General features: G+C 36.2%; 1 protein-coding gene across 1 annotated transcript; it reads right to left on the bottom strand.

Moving 5' to 3' along the window:
* Positions 1 to 7: 7 nt before the first annotated feature.
* Positions 8 to 27,844, bottom strand: adisspb (adipose secreted signaling protein b). The gene is made up of 6 exons (XM_073836453.1): positions 27,576 to 27,844; positions 22,212 to 22,310; positions 11,410 to 11,552; positions 5,906 to 6,044; positions 2,070 to 2,195; positions 8 to 1,102 (listed from the first exon to the last, which is right to left on the bottom strand). Exons 2-6 carry the CDS (start codon positions 22,228 to 22,230, stop codon positions 1,002 to 1,004), a joined length of 528 nt encoding a protein of 175 aa, XP_073692554.1. The 5' UTR covers positions 22,231 to 22,310; positions 27,576 to 27,844; the 3' UTR covers positions 8 to 1,001.
* Positions 27,845 to 27,987: the final 143 nt, after the last annotated feature.

The raw sequence follows: 27,987 nt of genomic DNA, 5'->3' as shown, positions 1-27,987 counted from the left end.
AAAAGCATTTTGAATCAACAAGTAAATTTTATTTGTTTGAGAGTAAAAAAAATGACAGTGAGGCAAAACGACAAACAAGCTGTCAACAGTGAAAACTGCCAATATTATTTGCTCAGGGAGAAATTATTTTGAATTTCCATTTGAAAAGACGTGAACTTCTACAAAGATAAAATGCACTTAAATGGATTTTAAGAATAGACATACAATACTATGCTGGAGTAAGGCTGCCAACATTCAATGTTTAATGGCTCGATTTACATGCTGGCAATCAATCAAATAAACAAACAATGTATATGATTTCAGGCACTTTGGCTTGACAAACCAAACCAATGTTACACACAAAAGATGAATAAACAGCCCTTAAAGTGATGATCCCATTAAAAATCTATCAGGGCAGACAAAAACTCATTTAGCAACATTTGTTGGATCTAAAATGATTTTGAGTGAATTATTATCAAATTCATTTCAGTAGATGAATCAAAACGTTCAAACTTTAAAGCCAAGCCATAAACAAAGTTGATGGTGAACCATATAAAATTGATTTTGTGGTCAGCAGCGCCTCCTACTGGTATAAATAAGAGGCTGATTCACAGTGAGCACAAGCATCACTCATAGAATTACTTAAAAATCGTTAGAATCACATCAGATTGGAGCAAGAAAGTGCAGAAACACAGACATAAGAGCATATTATATTTGTCCTCATTTAAGAGAAACATTCAGTCATAACACTGGAATTCAGTTAGAGCAAACACACACTATTTGATTGTTGTTTTTTAATCCGAACCTGAAAAACGACAAATCACATAGAGCTACAGTAAACGACAGATCATTCCTGCATTCCATTGTAACAGTACAAACAAGCTAGTAACCACAGTTTGTTTTCCAAACGCTGCGAGCAGAAAGCAGTGACATTGACAATAGGGTTCCAGAATATGGAATATTCTGTCGCTGCCGACACGAGATATGTGGCACTGATTGAGAAGTCTGTGAGGTTCAGGCGTTTAGTCGAAGCCTTGCCAGTCACTTTGCTCAGAGTCGTACTCAAGCTCTGCTCCTATGCAGCGCACGCCTTCCAGCAGCATGGGAGTCCCGTGATGACGGTCTGACAGAGAAAAAGAGACATTTACGAGTTAAACTCTATTACCAGGCACGGAACAGGCTGTTTTAAAGGACTAGTTTGCTGAAAATGTACTCACTGCAGTGAATGGGTGCCGTCAGATTGAAAGTCCAAACAAGATGATAAAAAACATCGCAATAATCCACAAGCAATCCACATCACTCATCCATCAGTTTACATCTTGTGAAGTGAAAAGCTGTGTGTTTGTAAGACAATCTTTCATTGTTGAGGTGTTTTTAACTTTAAACCATTGCCTTTAGCTAAAATAACCATGATAATGCTTCCTCCAATGAAAAAGTCCTTTTGTCAAGATCCACCCACATATTTGTTCAGAACTTTTTTCTTTCATAAACGGTGCTTGATCTGTCCATATTTTTCTCCTGAGGAAACATTATGGATTACGGAGTAATATTAAAACTAGAAGCAACAGTTTAAAGTTAAAAAACATCTTAATGATTTCTTACAAACATGCATCTTCTTACTTCACAAGATGTTAATTGATGGACTGGAGTGGTGTGGATTACTTGTGGATTATTGTGATGTTTTTATCAGCTGTTTGGAATCTCATTCTGACGGCACCCATTAACATGCATAGGATCCACTGATGAGCAAGTTTTCATTTTAGGGTAAACTATTCTTGCAACTTTTAAAACACCAGGGTCGGTACAAGATAAGTTGAAAGCATTTGTGGCATAATTCTGATTACCAACAAATAAAACATGAGACAAGTTTTAATTATTTTTGTGTGATAACCATGCCACACATGCTGTCAGTTAAGATGAACTTTTACAGCACCTGAATTTTTTTTTTAATCAGTGTTCACATAAGAACACCAGAAGAGGGCAGCAAACAACCTCGCATTATCAGTCTGCCTTAACTAGTGTCCAAAATGTCAGAAACTCTCAGAAACATTAGCCATGGACATTACATTATAGAAAATATTTTCACTCACCCATGACACGAGCATGAACTTTGACCTTCACACTTGCGTCCTCTTTGCTCTCGCTAAGAATGTGCACCTCCTCGCACATCACTCCCTCCTGATGGGCCATATATTCACACGTCACCCTCACACCTCCTAAAGACAGACATTGTGTCCAAAAAAATAAAGCAAACTCATTTCAATTATCCGCAGACACTGTTCAAGTAGCGTGCCTTAATCTCAGACAAAATGTTTGTAGGTCACTCCAATTTAGGATATCTATATTTATCCTTTTATGGGTATGATCACGCAATCTGTCACAGCAATGGAAAAAGCCTTAAACCTCACATGTCAGTCAAGTCACCTTTATTTATATAGCACTGTATACAATACAAATTGTTTCAAAGCAGCTTTACAGTGTTAAACAGGAGTGGCATTATCACAAACGGGTATAGGCTGGTTTCCAAACTAACTGTACTGAGCCAGAAGTTGACATGTTGGTACGCTCAAAGTATGTCAACGCAGTATTTAAACTTTTTAATGGTTTAGCGGTTGTTCAGAAAGAACACCTTTTTGCGTTCTTTCTACTACGCTTAAATTTGCCCTACAAGAATATCATTAATGCAGTGATCATGTCTCGCGCATGAGTGCCGTTTTTTGAACACGACAATAAGTTTAACCTTTGAAAACACATCCCAAAACTCTCATGTTTTGAAACACATTCTCTGCATTTTAAACTACTTTCAAAATGATACAATTCCCCTTTGAATTCACTAGATGTCTGACAGAACGCATTTTATAAACCACTCAGCTGCACGTTAAATAAAGCATCAATGCATTGTTTTCAGATCTGTAAATAAAATGTCAAATGCCTTAAAGCTGCACTTTATGGGCTGTAATTTCAGCACCACGAGTGGCATTATAATCTCAAAACTAATGCCACTGAGTCAGAATGCCACAGGCTCACTTAAAGTATGTAAACACAGTATTTAAACAGTTACTCCACCCCAAAATGAAAATGTTGTCATTAATCACCCATGTCGTTCCAAACCCATAAAAGCTTAGTTTGTCTTCGGAACACAATTTAAGATGTTTTAGATGAAAACCGGGAGCTTTGTGGCTGTCCCATTGACTGCCAAGTAAATAACACTGTTAAGGCCCAGAAAAGTATGAAAGATGTCATCAAAATAGTCCATCTGCCATCAGTGGTTCAACCATAATTTACGAAGCTACGAGAATGCTTTTTGTACGCAAAGAAAACAAAAATAATGACTTTATTCAACAATTTGTCTCCACTGCATCACCGTAGTGTTATTTTACTTATCCACCGGACACAAACAGCGTACACTGTTCTGTGTCAGCAGCAACAAATGGATACGCTTATTTACACTTTGATTAGCATGAAAACAGCGTATCAGCGTGACGCAGCTGACAGTGTATGCTGTTTGTGTCCGGGGGATACTCTCCAAAATGGTGCTATGGTGACGCGTAGGAGACAAATTGTTAACGTAACTGTTTTCATTTTCTTTACATACAAAAATTCTCATAGCTTCGTAAAATCACGGTTGAAGCACTGATGGCAGATGGACTATTTTGACGACGTCTTTCATACTTTTCTGGGCCTTGACAGTTTCGTGGGACAGCCACAAAGCTTCCGGTTTTTATTCAAAATATCTTAAATTGTGTTTTAAAGATGAACAAAGCTTTTATGTGTTTGAAGTGAAATGGGTGTAGGTGATTAAAAACAAACACTAAGCAAGTAAACATACCAAATGGTTTAAATGGCCATTCCCAAAGAACGCTTTTCTCTTTCTACTGTGCAGCTTTCCCATTGTTTCACGTCATAAATGTATGCTAGATAAAATATGCATACGTTGAGCTCACATCTCAGCGCTGCATTTCATTAAGACACAACTTCAACTTAAAATGCAGCTGAATCGAACAGAATTTGCAAACTTTGCTGAAAATGGTCAAATATTGTCATGTTTTGGGCTGTATCAATTGGTCAGACCAGGTAAAAAACATTTGGAGTACTAGACTTGGGATTAATGACAATTTTTATTTTGGGGTGGAGTAACCCTTTAAACAACTTACCAAATGGTTTAAATGGCCATTCCCAAAGAACGCTTTTCTCTTTCTACTGTGCAGCTTTCCCATTGTTTCACGTATATTAGATAAAATATGCATACGTTGAGCTCACATCTCAGCGCTGCATTTCATTAAGACACAACTTCAACTTAAAATGCATCTGAAGAACGACAAAAAATGCCGCTGAATCGAACAGAATTTGCTAACTTTGCTGAAAATGGTCAAATATTGTCATGTTTTGGGCTGTATCAATTGGTCAGACCAGGTAAAAAACATTTGGAGTACTAGACTTGGGATTAATGACAATTTTTATTTTGGGGTGGAGTAACCCTTTAAACAACTTACCAAATGGTTTAAATGGCCATTCCCAAAGAATGCTTTTCTCCTTTTACTGTGCAGCTTTCCCATTGTTTCTCGTCATAAATATGATTATAAATATGAGCTAGTTAAAATTTGCTTACATTATGAGCTTGCATCTCAGCGCTTAATTTCCTGAAGACACAAGTTCAACTTCTAAAAATGCATCTTGAGGACGTAAACAATGCCACTGAACCGAACAAAACTCTCAAACTTTGCTGATTATTGCTGCTGAAAATGGTCAAATATTGTCATGTTTTGGGCTGTACTAATCTGTCAGATGGGGAAAAACATTTGGAGTACTAGACTGCCAAAAGATATAACAAATCAAGGAGAAAAGTGCAAAAGACTGTCTGAGGAACAAAAGGCATTTGTTGTTTGCCAAACTGAGCCAGGATTTTCAGGGCAAGAATCTTGACAACATTCGCGTTTGTTGTTATCATTTCCGGTCGGGTAGGTGAAATATTAGGCTAATATCTAAATGAATACTGCTTGTACATATCTTTGCCACCTATTAATTTTAGTTTGTCAAAATATTGCATCCTTTCCTGCTTACTAATTCCTTCTCTATATGATTTAACAGCTTCCACACATTTTTTTCCGTGGTTTAGGCACCACAAATTAGCAGAAAAACAAATTCAGTAGTACAATAACCATGCAATCCATGCTGTTGTTTACATCCGAGTATCTCCAATATAGATAACCGATCAAATGCCATGTGACTCACATTTTCAAACACATTCTCTGTATGTTAAACTGCAATATGAGAACGTATTCACTGAAAAAGGATGCACTTAACCTTTATCAGATAAGTTATAGTCAGCTGCGCGTTGAATAAATGTTTTGTTTTAATATCTGTAAATAAATTAATAGGCCTGCCATTTATGTATCTATTTGTTTAATTGATCACGCCATTACTCTCAAAAGAGCATCGGTTTATTTCAGTTACTGTCAATACAGAAAGTGTTTGTCACCAGCAGATCCACAGCATTCAGTGATTTACCTATTCAATAGCACTATGTGACGATTCACATTCACACGTTGAATATTCTTTTAAAAACCGGTGATCACACTCCCCTCATAGAGCACTTGTTCATACTTTCACATTAAATAAACTCATTGAAATAACTGGTGGAAACCGGTTCTGAGAGCCCTTCACTGGAACATGCTGTATGCCTCTGATTAGTTTTATTCTTAAGGGAACGTAAAGCTCGGTCATATAAGTATATTAGCATTCTGTATCATCTAAAGAACCTTTTGTGGAATGGAATACGTTCCAGATTGTTCATGATTCTTCATGGGACCATCAACACCAATAATGAACTTTTATTTTTGACAAAAACATTTGGGAATTCACTTTCTTCATCAATGTGTTCTGCTGTATTGGGTCAGAGAGGTAAACGTTGAGTGATGGGACGTACCGTCTGAGGACGGCGTTATGTTAGTGATACGGAGGTGTGGATTGGGGATGGGGGCTGGACACACATCTTTCCCGAGCTCTGGCATCTCAGGCAGCGTGAACACGATCTCATATCGGTGCTGTGTTTTCAGGAAGCCCACCTGAAGAGATCGAGAGAAGCATAGAGGTTAGCAGGTTTATGATGTCTCCTGTTGTTGAGTCAAACTGTTGTTTGCACTTGATCTGAGATCATAGGTTACTGTGATAAATGATGGTAATGTTTATTAAATCTTATCTTGAGTGATGAAATCATCGTATGAATTACAGTCTACTTATTTAGCTAATCTATTTGACTTTCATTGATGAATCATAGTTGATTGCTTCATGGATAGCTGATATTGTTAACGAAATCAGCCTTGACTAATGAATAATGAAATCATAGTTCAACTTCGTTCAATGAATTTAGAGCCAAAGGATATTTTTTTCAAATCATAGTTGACTTAACCCACTAAAGCCTGACATATGAAATAATAGCGAGAAAATTCTGTTTTTTTTTTAATGGAACAAAAAAATGCATGTGTATTTTTTGTTAAATATCATATTTGATACACCAGGCTTTTATGACTCACATAGTATGATATTGTGAGAATATGGAGCCCATACTCAAGGAGGGAAAAATTATCCAGAGGTCCAAAATTAGCAAAAATAATGCAATTTGGTGCAGATTCTGATTTTAGTCCAAAAAAAAAAAAAAAAAGATGAAATGATAACCTGTTAGCCTGTTGTCCCATGCTGCCTTGCGCGCAGCGCAATTTTATTCACGCTGCTAGGCAGCCTGGAGTCCATGGACCATATTTTCACCTCAGATAGGGAACCAATCACAGAACGGGGAGGGAGCAGCAAGACGATGACGCCTTCTATGCGACGCACCGAAGCAGTTTGTTTATAACTATGGATCCAGCATGGCAGCAGACGCAAAGTTATCTTTGGATGCAGCCTTAGATGGTGTTCTAAGTAGTTTAAAACGCAAGTTTATTTTGAAAAAAGAGCAACTTTTGGCGTTAAACCATTTCATAACCAAGAAGGATGTTTTTGCCTTGCTACCAACAGTCTTTGGCAAAAGCCTCATATATAAACTAGCCCCGTTAGTGGCTAAGGCAATATGTCATCCGGTATAATTGAAACCATTGGCTATAAGCTACGCACAGGTGCATTTGATAGACATTCGTAGCGCCCAATAAACGGCTCTGGGCATTCGTAAACCACGCCTCAAATATGAGAAAATGAACATGTGGTTCCCAGACCACGAATCATGACATTATCATGACGTGATTTGGCGTTAGCCAGGTAAATCAATGTAAATGTAATGTAAATCAATGAGATCTTACATGAAAGACGTGTTTTGTAATCTATTACACTGCCCTCCAAAAGTTTGGAAACACCCCTGGCAAATTTATTATCATTTATTGGTGCAAACTTCCAAAGTGTGCACATCCTATTTGGAGAAGAAACGGTCAGCTAGCATCATGTCTGTCATGAAATGGCCTCCTCAATCACCCGACCTCAACCCAATTGAGCTACTATGGGAGGAACTGGACCGTAATGTCTGTAAGAAGTGTCCAACCTGTGCGAATCATCTTTGGGAAATCCTTTAGGAGGCTTGGAGTAAATTAAAAAGGATTCATGTCAATATTGTCCAAAACCCCACTTTTGTATATGATCCACTGATGTAACTGGATGAAACTGTTTCACAGCCTCCAAAAAATTCTGTCAGATTTAAATGTTTATTACTTGAAGATCTGACTAACCAAGGAAGGAAATCCGGATGATATTTTTAACTGAAAAAAAAAAAACACAAGGGGAACTGGAAAAGTGGGAAAGACTGACAGAACTCAAGCCAGGAAACTGTCAAACTGCATCTGGGTCTCACTGAAAGATGACAGAATCAAAAAACCTCTTATCTGACCAGAGTCCTCATCAAAATGCGATAATCAAAGAGACCAGGCTCAGTCCAGAGGTACAGGTGTTTATATATTGCTCGACAGCGCTGCAGCTGGTCTCCATGGCAACAAGGGGCAGTAACAGGGCAGTTTGAGAGAGACATCTGCAATGAAAAGAGTCCGAGAATATGACACTGCGGGGTGAACGCAAGCATGATGTGTGCTTGTGTATCTTGTCTCTTAGATATTCGTGAGTAGGAGGAACACAAACACTGAGTCTCTGTGTGTTTGAATATGTGCAAAAAGTCACTGTTCTCACAACAACAAGCAACTTGTGAGACTTCAGTAAACTATTTCAAACATGTTAAGAGTCAACATGATATCAGAATACACCATGTTTACTTTCATAATACACATTCCTTTTTAATGAAAAAAAAAAAACACTTAATCTTAACGATAACATTCCAAACACAAAATAATTAGAGATTTTTCTTCCAAAAACAAACAGGAAAATACTCCATTAAAAAACAAAAATATAAGCACATAAACTTCTTATTCTAACCATTCATCCATCCATCGTTTTGTCCATGCTTCTGTTATTCCATCCATGCATCAATTTAACGTTCTATGCATCCATCCATTGTTCTAATATCTATCATTCTATGCATTTGTTGTTCTATCCTCCATGATTCATCCGTCATTCTACCCATCTACTACCCATGCATCATTATACCATTCCTTCCATTCATCTATCCGTTGTTCTATCCATTCATCAATCTAACAATCTATCATTCATCCATCATTCTACCCATCCTTCCATCATTCCATCCATCCATTGTTCAAACATTCATAATATATCCATCATTCATCCATCCACCATTTTAACATAGATCCATCCATCCATGGTTCTAACCATTCATCATTCATCCATGGTTCTAACCATCCATCATCCATCCATCCATGGTTCTAACCATCCATCATCCATCCATCCATCCATGGTTTTAACCATCCATCATCCATCCATGGTTCTAACCATCCATCATCCATCCATCCATGGTTCTAACCATCCATCATCCATCCATGGTTCTAACCATCCATCATCCATCCATCCATCCATCCATGGTTCTAACCATCCATCATCCATCCATGGTTCTAACCATCCATCATCCATCCATCCATGGTTCTAACCATCCATCATCCATCCATCCATCCATGGTTCTAACCATCCATCATCCATCCATCCATGGTTCTAACCATCCATCATCCATCCATCCATGGTTCTAACCAGCCATCATCCATCCATGGTTCTAACCATCCATCATCCATCCATCCATGGTTCTAACCAGCCATCATCCATCCATGGTTCTAACCATCCATCATCCATCCATCCATGGTTCTAACCATCCATCATCCATCCATCCATGGTTCTAACCATCCATCATCCATCCATCCATGGTTCTAACCATCCATCATCCATCCATCCATGGTTCTAACCATCCATCATCCATCCATCCATGGTTCTAACCATCCATCATCCATCCATCCATGGTTCTAACCAGCCATCATTCATCCATGGTTCTAACCAGCCATCATCCATCCATCCATCCATCCATCCATCCATGGTTCTAACCATCCATCATCCATCATCCATCCATCCATGGTTCTAACCATCCATCATCCATCATCCATCCATCCATGGTTCTAACCATCCATCATCCATCCATCCATGGTTCTAACCATCCATCATCCATCCATCCATCCATCCATCCATGGTTCTAACCATCCATCATCCATCATCCATCCATCCATGGTTCTAACCATCCATCATCCATCCATCCATGGTTCTAACCATCCATCATCCATCCATCCATCCATCCATCCATGGTTCTAACCATCCATCATCCATCCATCCATGGTTCTAACCATCCATCATCCATCCATCCATGGTTCTAACCATCCATCATCCATCCATGGTTCTAACCTTGATCATCCATGCATCATTCTGTCCATCATCCTTCCACAGTCATTCTAACATTTATCATTCTAACATGTATCATTCATTCATTCATTGTTCTATCCGTCCATCGATCTCCATGATCCTCCATAATTCATCTGTCATTATATCCATCTGCTGTTCTTTCATTCTACCTGTTATTCCATCCATCCATTTATCCAACCATCCATCATTCTATCCATCATCCAATCATAAGTCATTCGAACCATCTATCGTCTTAAAATGTCTCTTCATTTATCATTCTATCCATCTGTTGTTCTATCCTCCATTATTCATCTCCCATTCTATCCATCCATCCATCGTTCTAAACATCTAACAATCCATTGTTCTATCCATCATCCATCCTTCAGGTATCATTCATTCATTGTTCTATCCATCTATCATTCATACTTCGTTCCATCCATCTGTCCATTTATCCTTCTATCCATCGTTCTAACATCATCATTCATCCAAAATTCTACCCATCCCTGTTTTTCCATTCATTCATCCAACCAACCAACCAACCATCATCCATCCATCATTCCATCCATCCAGTGTTTTTACTATCCATCATTCTACCCATCCCTTTGTTATTCCATCCATTCATCCAACCAATCATCATCTATGGTTCTTAACATCAATAAGTAGTTCTAACAATTTATTGTTATCCATCTGTTGTTCTATCCACCATCATTCATCTGTCATTCTATCCATCTATCCATCCATCATTTTATCATCATTCTATCCATCCATTTATCGTTCCTTCCATCCATTTGTCCATCGTTCTAAATATCCATCATTCATCCATTGTTCTACCATTCTCTTGTCATTCCATCCATCCATCCAACATCCATGGTTCTAACCACCCATCATTCATCCATCGTTCTAACATGTATTATTTATTCATTCTTCTATTCATCCATCATTCTATCCTCCATCATTTATATGTTGTTCTATCCATCCATCGTTCCATCCATCCATTGTTCAATCCATCCACTGTTCTATCCACCGTTCCATCATTCTACAACACTATATTCTACATCTCTCTTGAGCAAGCTGCATGATTTTAAGTATCATTCATCTTGACACATTTCAAAATTGGTTGCACAGCAGTTTAATACATAGAATTAGGAGGAATTTATTCAAATAACTTGCCTTAGCGAGACCCAACCTTGATGACAGTGAGCTGCACCTAAAGATCAGACAAGCAACGAATAAAATAAATAAATAAAAACCTGTCTGATCACAGCCGTGGCCTAACGGTCATTGCACACACTCTGACATTGACCTGTGCTGCTCATTTGTAGGTTCTGCAGTTGAAATCTGGCTTGTGTCATTTCCTGATCCTGTTTTTCCTCTTCAAATCCCAGATACAGCTGGAAAGGCGTCTGGCATGAGTTCTGTCACTGTCTTTTCGCATAATAACAAGGCTAGAAGTCAAGTTGAACACGCTGACCAAAGGAAAGAAGCTGAAGCTTTGATGTGAGCTGAACAATAAAATCAATGTTCTTCCAATAATTTGAACTCATATTCATGACTGAAGACCTTCAACTGAAGCTAATGAATAACCGCAACTATAAAACCCGCTCTCACCTTAACCAGGAAGTTCCCGTTTGACTCGGGTATCACCATGACGACGGAGTCGTGCAGTTTCTCGTCAAAATGCACATGAGAGTGAGCGGCGGTGGCCACAGCAGGTTCCTCAGCGAAGCGAACACCCCCCGTCTTAGACGCCGCTGCAGGAGAAACAAAAGCAAATCACTTACAGCTGCGCTAATTACACACCGGCCACAGGTTTATAGACATTCAGATTGAAGTCGCTGAATGAAAATGTTCAGCAAGAAGCTTTTAAGTTGAAATTATTCAAATCAAACTTGCCATCTGACACCTGAGAACCCTGAAAGACCTTCAGTCTAATATCAGAGATCTTTTCATCACTTTAGTCAAGGAATGTTACAGCATAAGTGGGCTTAAATAAATCTGGTTGTGCACTGAATTTCCCAGCTGCAGTTTAAAAGGAAAAACTGCAGTAGATGAATACAAAACCAGATCACTTGGATCAGTAAGAATAAAGCTGATGTGTACAACAACCCCAATGCCTTCAAGGTCTTGAAAAAAAAATCTGTTTTTATTACAAAGGAATAGTTCAGCCAAAAATGAAAATTAGCTTAATTTATTGACCCTCAGGCCATCCAAGATGTGTTCGTTTCTTCATCAGAATAGATTTGGATAAATGTAGCATTACATCACTTGCTCACCAATGGATCCTCTGCAGTGAATGGGTGCCGTCAGAATGAGAGCTGATAAAAACTTCACAATAATTCACAACAGGAGATGAACCTTTTTTTTTTTTTTTTTTTTTTTTTTAACAGATGAAGAGTTATAATGGATTATGGTCTATTTTGGCCAGAAGCAACAGATTGAAGTTAAAAACATACTTATGATGAATTTGTTTCATACAAACACAGCTTTTTACTTCTCAAGATGTTAATTGATGGACTGGAGTGGTGCGGATTACTGTGATGTTTTCATCAGATGTTTGGACTCTCACTCTGATGAAGAAACAAATGCAACTACATCTTGGATGGCCTGAGAGTGAGTAGTAGGGGAGAGTGGGGACAGTTGCAATGTGTGGCAGTTGCAACATTGCTTATTTCTTCAAGCAGGAATAAGATACAGTGATAATATTCATACTGCACATGCTTTATTGGCCCCTCATACTTCCTGGAAGAAATCAGTCACATGTGATCATTCCTTCTACCCAAAATAATTTTCTTTGGTAAAAAAGTAATTTTTTTAAAGATGAGAGTTTTGGTCATAGTGTCTAAGTTGTTTGTGTGACGAAACGTAAAAACATAACATTTTAATCTGTGCGTTCTTAGTTTCTAATAGGCATAGCTAGCGTGTGCCAATGATATGTTGTCAAGCTAATATACCAATTTTTCACTGTAGGGACCATCCCAACATGCTGTCCCTTACCACAATATTGATTTAAAAGCTTGCCATAACATTACATAATTGTAATTTTATAATGATAATACTAATGAACCCCTTTAATAGTTAGTTATCTCTCCTTTTTTAAGTGAATAGGTCAAAAATCTACTTGTTACTTAGCAATGTTTTTAATTTACTATTCTTTGTTTGTTTTTACAGCCAATTTACCTTATTGAAGACCGTGACTGTGAACAAATAAAATAAAGAAACTGCGAAATTATATTTAAGAATGATTTCATTACATTTTATCGAATGTTGCAACTGTCCCCTATTGTGGGGACAGTTGCAACATTTCACTTTGTCTATTTAAGTGTAAAGTGTTCGTATATTATAATATGTACACATGTTGCAGCAATATGGGCGAGTAGCGGACAGATGCGGCTTTATTGTATTAAAATTTCGGCTTTCTAATACAAACAGTCTCTGAGAAACTAAAGGAAATGCAAAAAGTGTTGCAACAGTCCTCACTTTCACCAACATTTAGGAGCAAAATTTCACTTTTTGCTGAACTATTTCTTTAAGATTTGGATCAAACAAGCACCTAAAAAGAGACTACAAATTGTGTACAGGAAATGACATTATGACACAAGTATGCAGATATGAATGCCTGGCACATACAGAGTATTTTTTGAGCCTAACAAAACTAATATGGCTGTTTTTGTTTTTAGTTTCAAGTTTATCTCAGTCTTCCTTTCCCACAGAATTTATTAGGGACTGAAAAATTGGTTTCAGGTTCACTTGACGTAGTTTTAGGGGATGTTTATGTAAGATGCAGTTAGATAGAGCGCAACAAAATGGAACAAGAATATAGGAGCCTTTTAAAAGTGGAATTATTTATTAAAAGATGCAACTTGTCCGGGAAGCTTTTACTATGCAAGCCGTCTAACACCTACAGCACTTTCAAAGTGCTAATTGAAGCACCAGCTCTAAAAATATCAAAACTAGGAAAAAAGAAAAGAAAGAAAATCTCTAGAAATGTTCTTCCAGGCTCTGCTCTTTAACAGTCTGATTTAATAAAGCATGTAATCAGGCCCTCAGGGGCACATTTCTCAGACACAGATCAAACAGGGTCTTGAACTAAAGTGCATGATCAATGCCAATTCTTCATTTAAAATCCATTTGTGGTGCAGGATCAGTGTACGTCTATATTAGAGAAACCACATATTAAGAGAGTGCAGCTCTTAATGCACATATACTACCATTCAAAAGTTTTTGAGAGTATTCTTTTCTGCTCACCAGTGCTGCATTTATTTGAAAAATACTGTACAAATTTTAAATATTATTACAATTTAAAATAACTTCTGTGTTTGAATATACATTTGAAAGTGTAATTTATTCCTGTGAGGCAAAGCTGAGTTTTCAGCATCATTACTCCAGTCTTTAGCACCACATGATCCTTCAGAAATCATTCTAATAATATGCTTATTTGCTGCTCAAGAAACATTTCTGATTATTATCAATGTTAAAAACCGTTGATGTTTTTGTGGAAACTGTAATACACTTATATTTCCAAGATTCTTTGGTGAATAGAAAGTTCAAAAGAACAGCATTTATTTGAATCAGAAATTTTTGTTACATGTCTACACTGTCACTTTTAATCGATTTAATGCATCCTTGCTGAATCTTGCTGACCCCAAACTTGTAAACAGTATCTAACCGCTAACATCTGGACCAACTGAGCACAGAGTCCACCGTAATGAACATCAGCTGTGTGGATTTGTCCTTCATTTTCACTCTGAAATCCTCCATGTCTGTTCATAACCTGTGCAAAAAAAACTGCATTTATTGCATTATAGAGATAAGTTATTGCAATTAATTTCCCTTGTTGTGTGAACTTTTTCTTCTACTTTGAATCTAAATGGAAAAAGCAAGTAATTAAGATTATTTTCTGAAGAAAACATTCACACTGATTGCTCATGCTAACCTTGTTAAAACAAGTGGATGGTGTTTGAGCCACAGGTTTATTGCCTTTCAAAATAAAAACTCTAAGATATTCTAGTATCTATATATGATTCTAAGAAGACATGTCTTGAAAATCTGTGGCGAGACACTGCAGGTGAATAGGGTAAAAAAAAAAAACAGTTATGACCTTACTTGGCCAGTTAATTGATTATATTGACAATTGCAAACATTTTTTGTTTTACAAGTTCTCTAAAATGTTAGAATTAAATATGCAAATGAGGCATTATTCATAAGAATTGGGTGCTTCAGGGCGCCCAAGAAAGTCCAGCAAGCGCCAGGATCGTCTCCTAAAGAGGATTCAGCTGCGGGATCGGAGTGCCACCAGTGCAGAGCTTGCTCAGGAATGGCAGCAGGCAGGTGTGAGCGCATCTGACGCACAGTGAGGCCAAGACTTTTGGAAGATGGCCTGGTGTCAAGAAGGACAGCAAAGAAGCCACTTCTCTCCAAAAAAAAAACATCAGGGACAGATTGATCTTCTGCAAAAAGTATGGCGAATGGACTGCTGAGGACTGGGGCAAAGTCATATTCTCCGATGAAGCCTCTTTCCGATTGTTTGGGGCATCTGGAAAAAGGCTTGTCCGGAGAAGAAAAGGTGAGCGCTACCATCAGTCCTGTGTCATGCCAACGGTAAAGCATCCTGAGACCATTCATGTGTGGGGTTGCTTCTCATCCAAGGGAGTGGGCTCACTCACAATTTTGCCCAAAAACACAGCCATGAATAAAGAATGGTACCAAAACACCCTCCAACAGCAACTTCTTCCAACAATCCAACAACAGTTTGGTGAAGAACAATGCATTTTCCAGCACGATGGAGCACCGTGCCATAAGGCAAAAGTGATAACTAAGTGGCTCGGGGACCAAAACGTTGAAATTTTGGGTCCATGGCCTGGAAACTCCCCAGATCTTAATCCCATTGAGAACTTGTGGTCAATCCTCAAGAGGCGGGTGGACAAACAAAAACCCACTAATTCTGACAAACTCCAAGAAGTGATTATGAAAGAATGGGTTGCTATCAGACAGGATTTGGCCCAGAAGTTGATTGAGAGCATGCCCAGTCGAATTGCAGAGGTCCTGAAAAAGAAGGGCCAACACTGCAAATACTGACTCTTTGCATAAATGTCATGTAATTGTCGATAAAAGCCTTTGAAACGTATGAAGTGCTTGTAATTATATTTCAGTACATCACAGAAACAACTGAAACAAAGATCTAAAAGCAGTTTAGCAGCAAACTTTGTGAAAACTAATATTTGTGTCATTCTCAAAACTTTTGGCCACGACTGTACATCATACATTATCTTCTGGAAGACATCTGTGTCATTTCTAATAAAAAAAACTTGCTGGTTAAATAAAAGTAACTTTAAGTCAGAATTTGCCAGGGGTATGACTAATTTCGGGCTTGACTGTAAATAAAATTTTATTTACTTACGCTGCTGCCATACAGATCTAATATAAACAAGCAATTTAATTTCCAACTGTTTACTTTCAAAGACATAACCGACTGTTTTTGTAACTTGTGAGTTTTTAACATAAACTTGTTTGATAGTTTAAGTGCAATAAGACATGAAAGAGAACTTAGTTTAGTACTCATATGCCATATGACAGCCACTTTCTGTGCTCGTGCTTCAGATGTGTGTGCTCAGAGAAGCATATCTCAGAGGTTTAAACTAATATGGTTTAAAACGCATGATTTTAGAGCAATGATAATCGAAATCAAACTTGTAACAGAGTATCTGAGGTAGGAGCTGTATAGGCACCGCCCTATTCTGGAAAAGGGGGTGAGGAGCAGCAGCTCATTTGCACGAAAACAGTGTTTCTGCTTCTACTCAAAATGGACATTTTCAAAATGATATAATAAATGATCTGTGGGGTATTTTGAGCTGAAACTTCACAGACACATTCTGGGGACACCTGAGACTTATATTACATATGTGACCCTGAACCACAAAACCAGTCTTAAGTAGCACGAGTATATTTGTAGCAATAGTCAAAAATACATTGTATGGGTCAGAATTATAAATGTTTCTTTTATGCCAAAAATAATTTTTAAGTAGGATATTAAGTTAAGATCATGTTCCATGAAGATATTTTGTAAATTTCCTACCATAAATATATGAAAACTTAATTTTAGATAAGTAATATGCATTGCTAAAAACTTCATTTGGGCAACTTTATTTTCTAATTTTTTTTTTTTTTTTTTTGGACCTTCAGATTTCATGTTTTCAAATAGTTGTATCTCAGCCAAATATTGCCCTATCCTAACAGACCATAAATCAATGGAAAGCCTCTTTATTCAGATGTCAGATGATGTATAAATCTCAGTTTTGAAAAATTGGTTTTGTGGTCCATGGTCACATATATTAAAAAGGGGCTCCTTTAAATAGTAACAACTTGCCAAAAAACCACATGATTGCACAGTGCAGTGCAGGATGTCCAAAGTATGAGCAACAATAATAGTGGCACAATAAGATAGTTATAATGTCTTATCACACATGCCAGTCAAACTATGTGGTTCAAATAAAGTCTGCTAATCCAGGGCGCAACATTGGCCCCGGGGACCCATCACATAAAATGAGCGACCATTGGCAGAGAGAGCAGATTACATCAGGGACTCTTTAGATCCCTGCGCTATGAATAAAAATAAATGACATTTGAAATTCAAAGAACATCTTGTTAGAGGAGCAAGAGTAATAAAAAAAATAAAGAAGAGACGATTGCCAAGACACTTCACATTCAGACTCAAACTAGCATCAATAAACATTGCATTTATGCATTTAGCAGATGCTTTCATCTAAAGCTTCTTAATAAAGAATGTCACATAAGAGCCAATTATATTTGCACTCTGCAATGCCATGCCAAGTTTAAATCATAAACTAGATTAGCACATGCAAAATAGAAGATATATTGCCAATATGAGTGCGATGTGAGTTTGGAGGGTCAGTGGTGAACCTGTTCGCCTGCAGCTCTAGGTCATGTGGCACAGAGATGAAATTACACACAATGTAATGCAAGCTGGGATGGGATGGCATTTGTAGCAGGAGTGTCTACATTATTGGCCTCATTACAGAGGTTATGGGACTCCAGCTGTTTGCCCAATGTACAGCACTATAAACAATCTCACGCGTGACGGATAGACCTGCCAACCAGCGTCTCATGGTCTGGATGACCAGCACAAAGGCATCTGTACAGCATTAAAATCCTCCCTGTCCTGGAGCGGAGATCTACGATTAAACTGGACACGTGTGTAGTATTTTATGACCTCTGAACACAGCATTGAACAGACTATAACTGTTATTTATCGCTATACCAGAAGGGCCTGAACAATTTATGTATTTATGTCCATGATTTTGAGGTCTTTAAGACACTCGCCTGAGCCCTAAATACCCGAAAAAAATGCCTGGAAAGGCTGCTGGACTGATGGTGCTTGAGAATGCAGATATTTCACTAGTGACCATCCTGATATGCAATGTCAAAACAACATAATAAATAATAATAAATATATAGTACATGTTTTACCAGTGCCAGATTATTGTTGGCAAAAACATGAAATAATAATAATAATAAACTTAACTTAAGTTAAATATTAATAATATATTATTTTTAAAGCAAGCTTACAGAGGAAAACAATAATATAAAAACATAATAATAATAATAATAATAATAATAATAACTTATTTTTAAAGCAAGATTCTGCTTATACAGAAAACAAGAAAAATACAAAACATCTAATTAAAACATAAGTTAATAATAATAATAATAAAGATTCAGTAGGTTAGGAAAAAGATTATAATTATTATTATTATTACTACTACTAAAAATAATAATAATATGGTCATTATTAAAAATATATTAATAACAAAATTTTCTCAACAATGCAAGAAATAAAATGAAATAAAATGGTCCAATTATCCTAATTTTACTATATAAAATTTAGAATATAATTAAAATATTATTATTAATAATAATAATAATAATAATAATAATAATAATAAACAGCTTTATTTAAAAAAAACGGAGAAATAAAAATAAATAAGAAATAAAAAAATTACATTTAATTAATTAAATTGAAATAAAACAGAAATAAAATTAAATAATAAAATATGGTAACTTTTTCTCATTGATACTACTAGGAAAAATATATAAAACACATTAAATAAATTATTATTATTATTATTATTATTATTATTAAGTATATAGAATATATATAATAAAATAAAATTTAATTATAAACAAAATTAAAAAACATTTATAAAATAAAAACCATATCAAATAAAAGCTATCCCGAAAAATTAAAGAGTAACACAAGATCTCAATTTAAGATGCATATCTTATACATCTGTGTTTCTTTAACACCAGCTGGTAGAGAGATTCAAAGTTTCGGATCACAAAAAATGGAGTAATAGATGTTTGTGTGTCCACATGTGCACAATCTCTGTTAGTTCAGAGTGGATAAAGCTGAATCCAGAGCTGTTCATGGTGTCGTTGTTCTTTTTGCTTAAAACAAATCAGAAATGCTGCTTTCTGGCTGGGACCAGAGATGGACGGTCTCTCTATTAAACGAATGCCCGGCGGTACTGTAGAGGCAGAGCATTTTATGAACCTCATCTAAAACTTCACAGCGTAACCATGGCAACAACGAGAAATCTGGCCCCTGAGAACCGACCTATGGAAAGGAGCGTTTCCAAAAAGCTGTTCTGGGGTCAGTTTGGTACTTTAATACGCAATGACAAACGCCAGGGATGGCAAGATGCTTTGTGAACGTCGCACAGCTGTCTGATCAGAAGAAACCGTAGACGTTCTGGAGCTGCTGCAACAATACGCAGCATGACAACAGACCCTCTGCCTTCATCCAAAATGAAACTTTATCGCATTCATAAACAAAAACAAAATGGAGGCCATCTTTGTGCCTCCAGACAATAACTAGAGTCGCGAGAGACGGATTGATTACCACAATAAATAGCGGAAAGACAGCACACAGACTTTATCTACTGGGAGTTTTTCCGACCGCTCTTCGAAGGCTTTTCAGACAGATGTGAAAACAGACACAAGCTCTTGCACATTTCCTGATAATAAGAAACAGCCCACTTGTTTTGCAACTGCTGAGTCACCACCAACTGAGCAAGAATTCATTATTGTTTTAGCTTTATTAAAATCTCTCCGAGTCTCATTCCTGAGAATGAAAAAGCAGCAGGTTGTCAAAACTCGTGATAAGCAGATTGAGATTTCTGAAAAGCAGTTTAAAGTCAGCCTGGTGGGATTATTATGAAAAAAGAAGTCAGTATGTTTTTTATGTTTGTATAGTGAACCGTTTTTAGCTCATCAAGGATGTATTTATTTGATTAAAAATACAGTAAATACAGTAATATTGTGAAATATTATTACAATTTCAAATAACTGTTTTCCATGTGGATATCTGTTAAAATGTAATTTATTCCTGCGATGCAAAGCTGAATTTTCAGCATCATTACTCCAGTCTTCAGTGTCACGTGATCCTTCAGAAATCATTCTAATATGCTGATTCTCAAGAAACATTTCTGATTATTATCAATGTTGAAAATTGTTGTTTTGCTTCATATTTAAGTGGAAACTGTAGTACAGTTTTTACCAGGATTTTTAATTAACGTTTAAAATAATAAAATAATATTTTCCACTTAAATAATAAAATGTAATTAAAGTTTAAAATAACCACATTTAAATAATAAATAATGATCCTTTTTTAACATTTTGAAAGTCTTTACTGTCACTTTTGAATATTTAATGCATCCTTACTACATAAAAGGCTTTTGTGTCCAAACACAGACACAAATAAAATAAAATTAAATGTAAACTACTGGGAAAAAAAGTACCATTTATCCTAATTTATCCTTAATATAAAACAGATCATTAAAATACCAGAAATTATTATTATTATTATTATTATTATAAGGCATACATAAGTTAATAGGTCAGGAAAAATAATAAATTATTACCATTATTATTATTATTGTTATATTATTATCAATAACAATAATAATAATAATAATTAATAATAATAAACAGCTTTATTTTTAAACCAAGCTGCTAAAACAAACAAGGTGCTTACACAGAAAAAAATAGCAAGAATTATAAAATACAATATAATAAGGTCACTTTTTGAGACTAAAGGAAAAAATTGTCTAATTATCCTAATTTATCCTAATCCTAATTTTAGGTGCTTAAGGAAAATATAAAACAGATAATAAAAATACCAGAAAATCTTATTATTATTATTATTGTTAATATTATTATCATTATCATTATCATTATCATAATAAAGGCATACATACTGTAAGTCAATAGGTCAGGAAAAATATTATAAAATATTAAATTATATTACTATTAAATTATTATTACTTTTATTATATTATTATTAACAACAACAATATTATTATTATTATTATTATTATTATTATTATTATTATTAACAATAAATAACAAACAGCTTTTTTTAAAAAAAAACAAAGCTTCTAAAGCAAACAAGGTGCTTACACAGAAAATAAAAATAAAATAAAATAATAAAATAAAATAAAAATTTCCATAACAACAATTTTCTGATGATTTACTTACCCCATGTCATCCAAGATGTTCATGTCTTTTTTTTTTTTTCAGTTGAAAATATATTTAGGTTTCTGAGGAAAATATTCCAAGATTTTTCTCCATATAGTGGACTTCAATGGTGATCAACGTGTTGAAGGTCCAAATTGCAGTTTCAATGCAGCTTCAAAGGGCTCTACACCATTCCAGCTGAGGAAAAAGGGTCTTATCTAGTGAAACGATTGGTCATTTTCCAAAAAAAAATAAATAATAATAATAATAATAATAATAATAATTTATATACTATTTAACCACAAATGGTCATCTTGCACTTGCTCAGCAATGTGCAATATGACTTCTTGCATTATGTAATCATGTTGAAAAGGTCTCGTGTGGTTAGTTACATTTTTATTTTAAGAAATGACAGATTGTTTTGCTAGATAAGACCCTTATTCCTCGGGCTGTGATTGTTTAGAGTCCTTTGAATCTTTGAAGCTATTTCGCCACCATTGAAGTCCACTATATGGAGAAAAATCCTGGAATGTTTTCCTCAAAAACCATGATTTCTTTTTGACTAAAGAATGAAGGACATGAACATTTCTGTTGCAAAAAAAATCTGTCCATATTGAAAATCCTACTTTCTTTTGAAAAAGTATGAATGTAAATGCATATGAACAATAGTATATAACCACCGCTGATAATTAATGATAATGTTCATGTCTGTATTCTGAAATAGTACAGTGTATAAAGTATGACTGCAAAGGAAGCAAGTTTATTTACACAAAAAAGGAAGTGGAAACACCCACAGTTTATATTTTGACAATTATAAATCCAAAACTGCTAAATTAAATACTGGTAGTGAAAGGTGGAAAAGAAAGAGATACCAGTACCTTTCTTAGCAGTGGCCATTCTGGCAACAATCAGGACCGAACTCGAGAAAAGCCTCTGTTACGACCTCATCGTAGATATCATCTGACCGCAAAACAACCCTGAGAAAGACAGAAAGAGAACCACAAAAAAGGAATCAATAAAACAGAAGCTGACAGTGTAAGAAACACAGAGAGAGCAGATATAGAAAAAAAGAAGAATTATGTAGAGAGGGGGAATATCATACACTTTTAACACAGTTAAGAGGCCTGCATTGTTTTTGTTAAATCTGCCGCATGTTGCCATGACACACAGTGAACTGAGCCAGCTGTACTGACCATAATGCAACAGGACAGATACCCCACAGTGCAGTGAATTATGAAGAAAAAACACTCTGAAAGAGAGCTGGATTAATGCATCAATGTAATGTCTTTCATTAGAGCTGATGTCAAGTTGAAACCCTTGCGAACCCCAGACAAGACCACTTGAGCTACAAGCAAAATTAAAAGATGTGCAACTTTAAAAATAAAGATATTTAGTCTTATACAAATGGTCAAGAATTGAATCTTTATTGCTTTCCCCCATAAACTTTCCATTCGCAAAATATATTTTGCGAGAGAATGTAAATATTTTTGTGCACCAAATTCAACAACCCATTTTTTGTGTACCAAATAACTATTATTGTGCAATAAATGCAATAACTATTTTATGTGCATCAAATGCAATACTTGTTTGTGCATCAAATGCAAGAACAGATTTTTGTGCACCAAATAACAATTTTTTGTGCACCAATGCAACAACCCATTTTTTGTGCATCAAATAACTATTTTGGTGCAATAAATGCAATAACTATTTTATGCGCATCAGATGCAATAAATTAAGCTTCTAGCGTTAGTTCTGGCAGGTCACGTGAGTCAAGCTCGCATCAGCTGACTCTCAGCTGATCACATCTACCTATAGGAATGCTACTCCTATCACAGCATTTATATATAAAGCTGCATTTAGTATTATTCAGTAGCTTTTTCGCTTGCTCAGGAGCAAACACCCTCCTCCATCCCCAACTCCTCCTTTTGCGACAGTCAGGACCTGGCTTACTGATTCCACTTGAATCAGTCTCCTTTTATCTCAAACTATGTGTTACACTTAAAATATCATTAAGTACATTAATGATATCTGCTTGTTCTGTTCTGTTTACCCTGGGGGTTTATTATTGCTGCTCTCCCTGCTCATTCATGACATGCTGCATGAATGGGCAGGGAGTTGTGCCAGAACAGAACTACCCCGGCAAATCAAAATTGTATGCTAATGTCTATCATTTTGACGATAGTGGTCCTAAAAGAACTATTTTATGCACATCAGATGCAATAACTATTATATGCGCATCAGATGCAATAACTATTTTATGCGCATCAGATGCAATAACCATTTTATGCGCATCAGATGCAATAACTATTTATGTGCACCAATGCAACAACCCATTTTTTGTGCAACAAATGCAATAACAATTTTTTTGCATCAGATGCAATAACTATTTAATGTGCATCAAATGCAATATTTTTGTGAATGTGCAAGAACAGATTTTTGTGCACCAAATAACTATTTCGTTGCAACAAATGCATTTTTTTGCATTAGCTATTTTTTGTAGATTGAATGCAAGGTATGTATCTATATCAAAATTTCATGATACGATAATATCTCGATATAAAGACAAACAATAGAAAAAACTTGAAACTTTTTTATATATTTTAATGTACAAACACATCTAATGCACATTGAGAGATGAAAATTAGGAGCTCCAACCAATGTTCTTAACAAAGAAAACTTAACTAAGAAAAAAAAACTTTAAAGGGGACTGAACCCTCTTTTTATTTGTGGTATACTGTCGCAGTTACCCATTTAAAATGCTAGCTGTCAGCAATTCATACTGTATTATGAATAAGAAGTTTAAGTATATTTCAAAAACTACACTTTTTGGCCGGAAGACTTATCTTAACATTGTGACCATGATGATATCGAGACAGTTTTGCTATTGCGATACCATTATATTGATAATACCATTACATCCCTCAATGCAATAACTAAATTTTTTGTGCAACAAATGCTCACAAAATTTTTGGAACAAGCCTCAAGGTCTGATAAATAATACAGTGAGATTCTTGCAAATTCTCTGTAATGTTAAAGAAAACATGCCAGAAAGTGTTTGAGGTCATTATGAGCTTTAGTACACTGGAAACACACTGTGGTCTTGTTGCTGACTATAAACCGAGACCCAGATCCACACCAAGACACTGAGTAATGAGACCCTGACCAAAACAAGACCCCATGAGACCAAACTCAGTCCAAGATTATACCGTTCGGGGCCCAAATCCAGACCTCAAACACCACCCAGATGAAGGCATCTCAGCAGAGGGGATGTTATGCATGCAGTTTCGGATGTGCTTTAATGACTTCCAACTTTCAGGTGCTGTTTAAACTGTCAGCATTTTTAAGTTTCAGTCTTTGTCTTTTTATCACTCTCCTCTGAATGGTGACTGTGCTTTTAACTGATCTCATCTGTCTGGAACTCATTAGAGAAGTGCTGCGACTGGGATGAACGAATATGGAGGGACGTTTTAATTCACTAGGGAGCTAAAAAAACATTCATACTCATACATCAAGACATTGCCTATCACCAGCAGCTACTGCAAGAGTCAAACCGGTCTAGTATTGTTCAGTAAAGCCCATCCTCTCTACTGTCAAATTACAGAAGTACTGCAAGAGCAGGGTGTCAGATGTTAAATGCACATCGGCGAGGAGAAAGCCTGCTGACGTAATTAAGTGGCAGAGAGCTCAGATCATAATCATAGCAGACATTCAGCACAGAAACATAAAAGCAAGCTATTCTGATTTCAACAAAACACTCAATAGTAGCTATTTTCCTGCCTCTCTGCGCTAATAATAAAAGATATAAGTGCAGAAAATGTGCAGTTGTACAGTCGTAAGTGGTGTTTTCTAAGGAAGAACCATTCTTTCTTTTGTCCTTGCTCAGGGTTAGTGATTTGAAAAAACCTTAACTGTAAGTCTTACATAGCATGTTTTAATTATAAGCAATCATACTTACTGTACATTTCATCTAGCAAATAATTTAACAGACAAGAACATTATGGAGGCTTGTGGATGGGCTCTTTTCATTTGGACCAGCAAGTAACCACCCAGCAACTGCATAGCAACACCCATTTATATCAGTGAGGTCTGCACAGCTTAACACCATCACGTTTTCTTCCGAACATATACAAATTTAGTTATTGCATTTGGTGAACACCCATATATAAATCACGTGCATTAAATTTAACAGCTAATTTTCTGTGCACTAAATTCAGTAACTATTTTCTCTGAACAAATGCTATAACTATTTCTGGTGCACTAACTAATTTTGTGCACCAAATTCTATAACTATTTTGTGCACTTATAACCATTTTTGTGCACTAAAAGCATTGTGCATCAAATGCTATAACATTTTTTGTGCACTAATAACAAATGTTTGTGCGACCAAATTCTATAACTTTTTTGTGCATCAAATGCAAAAAAAAAATTGTTGACCACTAAATGCAATAACCATTTATTTGTGCATCAAATGCTATAAAAAATGTGTTGTGCACTAATAACCAATTGTTGTGCGCCAAATTAAACACCAAATGCAAAACTATTTTGTACACCAGTTGCAGTATATTTTTTGAGCATTAAATGCAACTTCACGAGTTCGCCCTTACATCTAATCTGCTTGAGCGAGTAATAAGCATATTTTGGCGTGCAACAGCCATTTTTGTGCACCATGCAATAACCATTTTTTATGCATCAAATGCTATAACACATTTTTGTGCACTAATAACACATTTTTGTGCACCAAATGCAAAAACTATTTATGTACACTAGTTGCAGTATATTTTTGAGCAGCAATTGCAACAGCCTTTTTTGTGCACTAAATGCAATAACCATTTTTTTTGTGCACCAAATGCAATAAACATTTATTTGTGCATCAAATGCTTTAACAAATTTGTGCACTAGTAACTAATTTTTGTGCACCAAATTCTGTAACTTATGTTTTTGTGCACCAGATGCAAAAACTCTTTTTGTACACCAGTTGCAGTATATGTTTCGAGCACTAAATGCAACAAAATGTATGTGCACCAAATGCAACAGCTGTTTTTGTGCACTAAATGCAATAACCATTTTGTAAACAAAATCTATGCATCAGATGCTACACCTAACCTTTTGTGCACCAAGTATAATAACTACATTCTACATTTAAAAGATGTGGTTGCTAATTCAAACTCCACAAATACACCTGCTGTCCGTGTCCTGAGGTCCATTTACTTTAATATTATATACACTATGAAAGGCCTGGCAAAAGCTTAAGGCGTGAAGACTCAGGGTGGGTAGGACAGTTGGGAAAAATATTGTGTAAATTTTACAGTGTAAAAAACCCCTTGCAGCTGTGGTCGGGTGTGCCCTGAACAACCCGCTCTTTCATTGTCCTTCTCTGTTCGACATTTCCCCGTTTACTTCCACAAATAATTGAATTAATTTACAGTGAGAAGTACAGAAATAATGCACAGCTGTTCATGTAATATTTCCTTTTTTTCTCCACTACATCGTGACCAGAAATCTGTCAACCCACACAGATTTCCCTCCATCTCTACATCACACTCTTTGGCTGAAGTGACAACCAATGTGGCGCAACAGATATGAACCAGTTCCAGTCTGTACTAAGATGGAACAAGGGGAGATAAAAATGGGTCAATGTCTCATATAGACTGATTAAACAGGTACATTTATGTTCAGGTCATAAACCTTTAGAACTGAAACAATTCAAAATGCATATTAATCCTGAAAGCCACGCTATCTGGAAAAAAAAAAAAAAAATAGAAACCCCAGGAGAATCTGCTGTGGCTTGTTGTCATGCATTCTTCACTAATTGTACACTGTGGTTTTCCTGAGGCAAATGACTTGGAGAAGTATGAGCCCTGACATGGATTGACAGATATATACCTCCCATGCACATGTTCTCATTTCAAATGCATCCTATAAAGCTCTTTTTCCATCTCCGTTACAGTCAATGCCATTCAGGCTTGCATTGATGAAGCCTTCAAATCCTGCAAGGTGTTGAGAAAGCAATGCCTGCAGACTGTTCAATCAATGGGATGTTAGACTTGAGCGACTGTAGATCTGTATTCCACAGACACTGAAACAATGAAATACCGACTTCAGACGCGTTTAAAGCAGACCCGATTAAAAGAAACAGACAGAATGACACAATGCATGGATCTTCTCGAGTCCTCTTCTAATAGCCGTGCACAAACTTATGTAACATCGATCATTTTCAAAAGCAAATAGCTTGAAATACTCACCTATTCTGACTGACAATGAGCTTCTGCTGTTGTAGATTTCAGTCTAGAGTCGGGCGTTGAACCTCCCAGGTTGCTAGAAATGAACCAGAAGCAGCACCGCAAAACCCAAACCTCTAGTCAGAACCAGCCAGGCGCTGATCTGCGACTCCGAGTGACTGCTCGACTTCACATTCGCTTTAGGGCTTAACTTCCGCGTTAATCACGTGGTTTGGTTTCTGTTGCTGCACTACAACTGCATGTTTACAGCGCCTGCAAATGTTGTGTGTGGTTGGGACTTTTGATTCTTCTTAGTAACTCGAGTCATTTGAGTCAGTTCACCAAAATGATTCGTTCACTGATTCTCGCTTTCTTTCAGTGATCATTTCTGCAGGTAATCCTACAAGTTGTCATTCATTCGTCGCGTTATTCTTTG

This window comes from Garra rufa, chromosome 3 (assembly GCF_049309525.1).
Source record: "Garra rufa chromosome 3, GarRuf1.0, whole genome shotgun sequence".
NCBI classification, from domain to species: Eukaryota; Metazoa; Chordata; class Actinopteri; order Cypriniformes; family Cyprinidae; genus Garra; species Garra rufa.
This window is presented reverse-complemented; position numbering and strand designations above follow the sequence as displayed.

Coding starts and splice junctions, on each gene's coding strand:
- adisspb (XM_073836453.1), bottom strand. Junction 6,045..11,409: donor ACGGGAACTTCCTGGTTAAG/GTGAGAGCGGGT, acceptor CGATCTCTTCAG/GTGGGCTTCCTGAAAACACA. Junction 2,196..5,905: donor CATAACGCCGTCCTCAGACG/GTACGTCCCATC, acceptor GTCTGTCTTTAG/GAGGTGTGAGGGTGACGTGT.